At 38.7% G+C, this 9480-nt stretch overlaps 1 protein-coding gene across 1 annotated transcript in view; it reads right to left on the minus strand.

Annotated features, from left to right (window-relative positions):
• The window catches only part of PYROXD1 (pyridine nucleotide-disulphide oxidoreductase domain 1), a 17525-nt gene extending 8793 nt beyond the window's left edge, over positions 1–8732 (minus strand). Inside the window, exons 1-5 of the mRNA XM_080569417.1 lie at positions 8510–8732; positions 4472–4552; positions 3262–3381; positions 1707–1835; positions 344–417 (exon numbers count right to left, since the gene is read on the minus strand). Of these exons, the coding sequence (XP_080425543.1) occupies positions 344–417; positions 1707–1835; positions 3262–3381; positions 4472–4552; positions 8510–8590 (485 nt within the window). The 5' untranslated portion in view covers positions 8591–8732. The remainder of the gene's footprint in view (positions 1–343; positions 418–1706; positions 1836–3261; positions 3382–4471; positions 4553–8509) is intronic.
• Between the last annotated feature and the right edge of the window lie 748 nt (positions 8733–9480).

A 9480-nucleotide genomic window follows, 5' to 3' on the forward strand; every position in this document is an offset into this window, starting at 1 on the left:
GTTACTTCTTCTGCCTCCACAAATCAGGCAAGTTTTATAATTTAAATATTGCTCTTTATATCCTAAACAGAAATTTCTGTTGGTGGCAAGTTAGAAAAATGCTGTATATTCTTGACATCTTGAATGTTAAAGCTTCTTTTGAAACTTTCTGAATTTTATGTGACAGTAAGTTCCACCATATGGTGAAAAATGGTTCTTAATCAAATTCTATTACTAAGTACCTTAAGAACGATAACTTTATTGTACATCAACCTTCTCCCAAACTCACACACACAAGATTTAACATCAAATTGGTAAAGATTTTATTTGCATATGTATGTTTTCAACTTAGTAGTTTACTTACACTAATTCAAGTGCAATTCCACCATTTCCTACCACTACTATTCTCTCAGCTTGGGCCAAATGCTTCTGAAAAGCCTGTATTAGAAAAGAAAAAAATTAAACCCCAATTAATCAAATATACCCTTTCTAGCATTTTCTTGCCCTCAGTCTTTTTATTTTGATTTTCTCAGGTTACTCATATACATTCACTTATACTAAGAATATGTTGCAGAAACTTCACAAGCCTGTGAAGTTTTAGCACATTAAAGGCTAAAGTTATTTCCATAGCCTTGTAAGTCTCAAACTGAGCCAGAAGTAATTACATTTAAGCAAAATCAAGAGAGCCTGTAATAGAATCCAGAAAACACTTCTCTATTCTGAAGACCGTTAGCGTTATTATATCTATCTATTAATCCAATTTTATCATAATTTGTAAAACTTCCCCAATAATTTGTACAACACTAAGAGAGCACAGATAGAGACAATTAGCAATTTAAAAATCCCTGATCATAATTCAGGAATTTAAAAAATAATTTGTAGCAAATCTGAGAACCAGTTTTATTTCCCCAAAAACTTTTAAAAAGAAATAAGTCTCCAAATCAAATTTTAGTGTCCAGAGAAATAAAAGAAATACAACCCAATACAACTTCTTTTTTTGATTATCCTTTTTAAAACAAAACAAAACCAAACCTCAGGTAAAGCTTTAATAACCAAAACAAACCACAACAGTAATTTCATAGTTTCACCTCAGTTTGCTTGAAAAGGTATTCCTTTTCTATTGTCATTTGATGAACTACAGTGCTCATGTTATGGAGAATCAGTGTTTACTTTCCCTGTTCCTCCTCTCAATCTGAAGATCTATAGCAGTCAAACCTCACTTTCTATTTCCACACTGAAGTATTAGCCTATTAAGTCATGTGAAAACTTTTCCACATCTTTGTCTACAATTGTAGCTCCATTCTGCACAGTAAAGAGAGGCAACACTAGAACCCTAAGAAATCAGTCCTTCAGTAGCTTTTCATTGTGAGAAGCAGCCCTTCATATTGTTCACTAGATGCACCTTTTCAAGGAAGTTTCTACTGGTGCCTACCTCCTGTTTACATTTTCAAATTGGCTTCTGCCTGGAAGGCAAAAGAACAAACACGGCTTGTTCCAGATTTTCATGTTACAGACACTATGAGCCATCTATAAACATAATAAATTTAGTGACTAATTATTTAATGCTATTTTAAAGCTATTTCTCTGTTACTGAAAATGTTCTTATTTAAGGATATATAATAAAAACCAGTACCTTATGTTTCTACATTTCACTCCGCAACCATTTTTACTATTTTGCATCAGAAGCACGAATATATTCTATAAGTGTAAGTCCAAAGAGCATTTACCTGTGCACTGTCAGTATCCCGGATTCCTAATACATACGGGTTTCCTTCAAAAATTAATTTTGGTATTGCTCCAGCACACAGGCAAAGTTTTTCATACATATACTCTTTCCCATCTTCAGTGAAAATTTTCTGTTAAAAATTAAGAGGAAAGAAGGAACTAATGGAGACATCTAAGAGAACATTATCTTTTATTTTTTTCTTAATGTTAAGCTATTTTGAAGATATTAAAAGCTGTAAGTAGATTCTTAAAAAAAAAAAAAAAGCAAGCTTTCATTCTCTCATTATGTGTTACTTTATTTGCATTACACTCACTACAAACTTACAAGTCTAAGTATACAATACATTATGACCAATAAGGTGGAACATGTATGCTTAAAGACAGATGAAATATTAAGACTACCTCTTGGTGGCACTCTCTACTCACTATCTGTGCTGACATAATCAGTTTTCTGTGATTTCATGTCCCCCCCACCCCAGTAATAGATGTAGACCTATGCACTACTATATAACAGCAATTAAGAATCTCATTCAAAACACTTAAACAACTGTAGAGTTGGGTTATTTAGGGACTGGCTAGAATACAGTTTAGAAATTCTGCAAATTCTGTTCTTTGCTAAAGGCAAAGGGTAGGCAATAAACAAGCTACATCATTCTGCAGCAACCAATATTTAAAGCTTAACATGACTTTTTTTTTTTCCAGATTAGAAGCTAACTAGTTTACAGTGTTTTTTGCACAAAGGGACTTTTTAAAGATTTGGGGATAACAGGCAAAAGATCCTTCAAATCCACATACATGAAATACCGGAGTCCATAGACACTAAAATAAAACAATGTAATAATGAGGCTACAATAATATAATTGGATTCAGAACATTAACAGCATTACAATCTGACTGAAATCATAGCTCTGCAACTTAAAAGGAGCAAGAACAGTTCAGAATCTGAATGTGAATTTCTGATAAACACTGAAATGAAAAAAAAATATGTCAAGCTGAATTGGACTCTAAATAGGACCTGCACATTGCTCATACTTGCAACATTTTTCTTGTTAAAAAGAAGAAATGCTGGAAATATTGGTTCTTCTGAGAATACATTTTCTGCGCACCATTAAGTTGTTACCATTTGGTCTCTGTAGCAACAAGCAGTAATTTAGGAATCACAGAGACCTCCAGTTAAGGGTTAGAAATTTTCTGACACCTATACTGGTATACAATATTGGTTTCATTGACAGTTTTCCCTCCTATTCCAATCAAGTATGCAATGCCATAGATCTAAAGTGTCAAAGAATTAAATCTAGAAGATATGGTTTCTTAATTAACAAACAATTTGTGATCTATATTTACATCCTCTGTAGATATTTCTAGTTGAACAACAGCATGTGATATGTGAAATTAAAGTCAGCAGGTATTCTCTCTAATTTTAGTAACTTATGTTTTAATAACCAGAATGTTCTTGAACAGAATTTCACGCCAAAAACATTCAAGTGTTTCTTAGATCTGATTTTTTAATAACTTGAAAAAGCACACTTAAGTGAAACAGAGAAAACAGTAGCTTACATGCTCATCACTTTTCAATTGTTTTACTCCAGACTGTATAACTTTAATATTGGTATATCGTCTTTCTAATAAGGAACTTGGTTGCTCTTCTACATCAAATTCCTCAAGCGTTTTGGAGACCTGTAGGAATCAGAGACAGATTGAAAATATGAATAATTTATCCATGTTTACTTCTGAAATTTGCAACAAAATGTTTTAAGTTCATTTCTGGTAAAGAAGTCACAACATAATTGTGTTCAAACATGTTCTTGTGACACTGCTAAAAGTACTTTTTTATGTACAGAATCATGCACATCCCTGGTAGAGTCAAAGTAATACACAGAATTTTCATTCTAAAGCTACTTACCCTGATGGATGCAATAACTGCTGTAGTGGTTTGTATTATTAGAATTGGCAGCATTGCTTTTTAATTTACCTGGTGCATTTCTAAGGCCTACTTGTTCTGCTTGTTAAACTTTGATAGAATAACTCAATGTTACACATTACATTATAAATGGTCTGGAACACAAGTCCTATGAGGAGCAGCTGAGGGAACTGGGGTTGTTTAGTCTGGAGGAGGCGCAAGGGAGACCTTATTGCTCTCTACAGCTACCTGAAAGGAAGCTGTGGGAAGTCTGGGGTTGGCCTCTTCTCACAGATAACTAGCAATAGGACTAGAGCGAATGGCCTCAAGTTGCGCCAAGGGAGGTTTAGATTGGAAATGAGGAGACATTTCTTCTCAGGAAGAGCAGTCAGGCATTGGAACGGGTTTCCCAGATAGGTGGTGGAGTCACCATCCCTGGGGGTGTTTAAGGAAAGGTTGGACGTGGTGCTTAGGGACATGGCTTAGTGGGTGACATTGATAGTAGGGTGATGGTTGGACCAGATGATCTTGGAGGTCTTTTCCAACCTCGAGGATTCTATGATTCTATGTTCCTCCATGCAAGCACCTTCCTCTCATGGGTATTCTGGGGAAAAAATTCCCATTAACAAAGTAGTGTAATAAAGCTTCAGTAGAAATGCAGTAAGCATTTCAATCATGTAAGTACCCAGTTCAATCTTTGCTTATTCACCAATATTGTGAATATAATTATGAACCACTATAAAATAACACACAATCACAAGCACTTGCTTATAATCATAGACATTTTCAGGATTAGACTCTAAATTTTCTGTACATGTACAAACTTCTGAAGAGGTATTACCATAACAAAAATTAAAGCTCTCTTACCTGTTTGAAATTTGTTATAGCTTTTATAACTGGAGAAGCTGTCACTAAAAAAATGTCTTCTGATGGGAATTCCACGGCCAACTTATAAAGAAACAGAAATCATGATGAGCAAATAATCCATAGAATTTGACTTAAAGACAATAAAATTATTGGGGAACAGTAATATGCATTGCTACCTTACATTAGTCTCATCGAACCGTAATTGCTATTTCAAGATTAGGGAAGAATAAGACAGAATGACTGAAACAAATTGAATTTGGAGTCCCAAGATTTTAATTCATTCACATACAAATACAGCTTCAAGAACTGCCGTCACTGTAAAAATGACTATTCAAAAGACTATTCTCACAATATTCTGAAGACCAACTAGAGGACGACTATGATCACATGATTTGTGGAGACTCCCAACTGCTGGAAGTACTTTTTTTATTAAGTACCAGTGACTAATTGTTCACAGACTTCATTTTGACAGAGAAAATATTGATTCCTGTTGGTTATTTTAAATGTAATTTACTGAACTGCTAAGAGGATTATCACCTTCAGAGTGTTATAGGCAACACACAACTCTTACAGGCCCCAAGCCAAAGTGAAGAATTTCCATCTTAAATGCTGCATTGCTCTTCCACAGCATATAAAAAACCTCCTTCAAGTACAAACCACTCATCTCTGAGGCACTGACAAAACCCACAGTTCCTTGTCACCTGTATTCTACATGTTAACAGAATGGCTGTATAAGCTGCCAGGAAGCGTGTTTCGTGTCATACATGTGCAACTGAGCTATAAAGGGAATAGCATATATCCTTGTACTTCCGATACAAGGAGTCTAACACAGTAATCTGAAGGTCAAAGTTTTTAAATCTTGTTGATTTAAGGGAGATTAACATGGCCATACTCTGGGCATAAAACCAAAAATGAATTTAGTGAGGCTATGTGAACACTTTATGTAATCCACACCTTATAGCATGAATCCCTAATACGTATTTCCTAACTATTGCAGCTGTATGCTTTATACTGACAGAAAAAAGAAAGGTTGACAAGTTCATTCAATAGAATAGCACGATGTGCTTCTGCAGCTGCTCCCATCTGCACGTAATAAACAAGCTTCAGAAAAACTTCAGAATGCCACAGACAGCATGTGATTAGGTAATCATCATCAGATGTTTTTCAGACTTTTTTAGACTGACATCATGTCCTCTGCATCACTTACACATGCTCTAATGCTTACACCCCCCTCTTACTACGATTGAGTGGTTGTGTGAAATTTTCATTCAGTGTCATTGAGGCTGGTGCATTCTTTATCTGAGGTGGAGGTTGGTCTATTCTCCCATGTGCCTGGTGACAGGACAAGGGGGAATGGGCTAAAGTTGCACCAGGGGAGGTTTAGGTTGGATATTAGGAAGAACTTCTTTACTGAAAGGGTTGTTAGGCATTGGAATGGACTGCCCAGGGAAGTGGTTATCCCTGGAGGTCTTTAAAAGACATTTAGATGTAGAGCTTAGTGACATGGTTTAGTGGAGGACTTGTTAGTGTTAGGACAGAGGTTGGACTAGATGATCTAGGTCTCTTCCAACCTAGATGATTCTGTGATTCTGTGAAAATACTGAAATTAGAAATCTGCCAGATAGAATATTAATTAAGTTCAGCCATACATATGTACGCATGCAAATCATCACAAATCGGAAAGAACTGTTGCAACATAAACATGGAAAGTGGAAATTATGTAAGACATAGAATCATAGAATCATTAAGGTTGGAAAAGACCTCCAAGATCATCTGGTCCAATCATCACCCTACTACCAATGTCACCCACTAAACCATGTCCCTAAGCACCACGTCCCCAAACTTACAACAACAGCTCAAAAACTTTTAAGACATTCTGTCAGGCTGTTTTGAAATGTACTTTAAAAGTACCTAATTCTAAGTGAACTTTTTAAGACAGACCTGAAACAATGACTGTTCTCAGTTAGCATCATGAGAAGCCTGAACCACAAGGCATCATGTAAGTACATACCCGAAATGTAGTATGATGGAGAAGTTGTTTATTGCCACTACTGTGTTCTAGGGAATCTTACTTGTTCAAAATCAGGACTGAGAAAGATTGCATTCAATCTTCCCCTTTTATTTCATGCTTGCTGGCAGCTATAGATGTACCGCACTAAACTCCTTCCAGAACACGCCGGGCCATTTTTAATGGAGATGAAAAAAATAAAGAAGCAAGTCTCTGTCACCATGTAAGAATCTGACTTGGGTTTTCCAGGAAAAAAAAAAAAAAAGAAAAAAACTATCAGTGAAAAAAAAACTTAAGGGAAAGGAAAGAGCATAAGAAAAGAGGTGAGCTCACAGAGCAGTGACTCTGTGACTCTATGTGGGGTACTCACTACAAGCTTTGGAAGGAAATGAACCCCTAACTCTGGCATTAATGCTGCTGAAACGCTATCAAGAAAACAACAAACTTGAGTCGCTTTTAAAGCAATCTTAAAGATTATATACATCAAATATATATTTGAAAAACCTGTATTGTGAAATAGGGTCACACCAATTACATATGATTCTATATTACCTCCAGGCAAACACAGTCTCCTGGAATATTAAATATTGACCCAAATCTTATTCTTGCAAGCACTCAAGGATACACAATACCCTTAATTCTGTGAACAGTTTAAACAATTTTTAAGTAATAACTCATATTAATACAGTATTTGTCTGTAGTATTAGAGCCCACATATTGCATCAACTGTGAAAAAAATCAAAGGAAGAACAACTAGTAAGTGGTAGAAACCCAAACCCATTCCATACAGGTGAAGAACAATCATTTTCCCCCTGTAATTTATTCTGCATTTGTTTTACATAAAATGCCCGAGATTGTCAGAAATAAAATAATATCACTTCATCACCAGAGAACCGATGTATCTGAAACAATTTTTATACTGCTTTATAGTCTGACAACTAGAATGTTTTTCGCTGAACTAATATCTACATCATTTTATTCCATGTTATGGGTTCAAAACTCCCTCCAGTTACTGCTACTTTGAAAACACCAAAAACCTTGAAAACAAGAAGTGAACAAAGCGATTTTTAGAGTTTTTGAGCTCAGGGAAAGCTGAAGGGATCGGCGAATCTCCACAGGTGTGCAGCCCTAAGCATGGATTCCATAAAAACTGATGCACTGCTTTCATGACAAGGAGCACAGCACAGCAAATTTCCTCCTACTCATGGTACAGTCCTTGATGGCTATAAACACAGCTATCTTTTGAGCTGCTGACCTCTCGACTGGCATACAGAATGCCAGCTTTCTCATGATACAAAGGTTTAACCCCTTCTTTATGAAGCCTTCATAAACTGTTATCAGAATACGTGCAAAGCAGTTTTACCCTCTTGGCAAGTGTTGGCAGACAGCTGAGTATGCTGTAGTACAACTCTGCTTTGAGGAGGCTCAGGGGAGACCTTATTGCTCTCTATAACTAACTGAAAGGAGGCTGTGGGGAGCTGGGGGTTGGCCTCTTCTCCCAAGTTAACTAGTGATACGACTAGAGAGAATGGCCTCAAGTTGTGCCAGGGGAGGTTCAGGCTGGAAATGAGGAGACAATCCTCTTCAGAAAGAGCAGTCAGGCACTGGAACAGGTTGGCCAGGGAGGTGGTGGAGTCACCGTCCCTGGGGGTGCTCAAGATAATGTTGGACGTGGTGCTTAGGGACATGGTTTAGTGGGTGATATTGGTGGTAGGACCAGATGATCTTGGAGGTCTTTTCCAACCTTAATGACTCTATGATTCTAAGTGCTCACTACTCATTTATAAAATAGTTTCTTTTAAAAGGAATAAACTTTTGTAAAACGCTGGGGGAGACACAGAACGCTTACGTAATCACTGTATGAAGCTGAAGACCCGCTGCCCCTACGGGCATTTCGCCCCCCGACCGACTACCACCCACCCCGATCCCCGCGGCCAAGATGGCGCCGCCCCCCGAGTAACTGCCCTCGCCCCCCCCCCGGGTTGGGGTCCCGCGCATGCGCGCTGTGGCGGCGGGGCCGCGGCCTGCACCTTCTCGGCGCAGGTGACTCCCGCGATGCCTCCGCCCACCACCACGAAGCGGCTCCGCGCCGTGCCGGGGGCAGCCGCCATTCCTCCGCCTTCCCCGGGCGCCGCAGCGAGCAAGGAGAGGGCCTCCGCTTGCCGCCGCCACCGCCGCTTCCTCGCTGGGAAGCGCCAGGCGGTGGCGGCCCTTCGCCTACGGCGAGCGCTGACGCCCAAACTTCCTCCCTTCGCGGCAGGGCGGGGCGCGGCCCCGCCAGCTCTGTTTGTGGACTTGTTCTGAGCTTGGCGTTGACTTTGCTCGTCAGCGTTTTCGTGGGCTTTGTCGAGGGACCGCTGGGAACACGCAAATAATTACGAGGAGTGAAAAGTGTTATAAATGAAGATACAACTCAATCTGAATTTAGTAATATTTATAAGAGGCAAGTAGACAGCGCTGCGTGCTCTACCAACACGCACAACCGTCGAACTTTCTAAATATATAGAACATTGCTTTTACATATTCATAAGAAACCCTAGTACGCCTATACATATGTATGACCTATCCCCGCTTCGTATTATAATTATCTCGTCCAGACCGCACGGGCGGCTTCGACCGGCTCCCTCTTCTTCTGCGCATGCTCTGCCCTCCACAAGGTTCCCGAAAGTAACAAAATGCGATTGACACTTAACTTATGCGAGGCCGTGTTTTCCTGCGTTGCGTTAACCCTTGAAGCCACGCTAATAATATGGTTATCATATAACATTAAACAATAAATTTTAACAGTTTACTCAGTGTTTTTCATTGTTCTATATCAGTAACTGCTGCTTCTTTATTGATGACATAACTTCATTATATATGTGTTACATCCCATACTGAGGACAGGCTCCCTTCTTATACCATTCGCCCCACAGCAGTCCTTTTCTGCTAACTCTTCATTGGTCGAACAACTTCGCCCGGCAACCAGCAAACCCCCAGCAACTTCCATGCCTTAACGGTG

This window comes from Anser brachyrhynchus, assembly GCF_964034855.1.
Source record: "Anser brachyrhynchus genome assembly, chromosome: 1".
Classification (NCBI taxonomy): Eukaryota; Metazoa; Chordata; class Aves; order Anseriformes; family Anatidae; genus Anser; species Anser brachyrhynchus.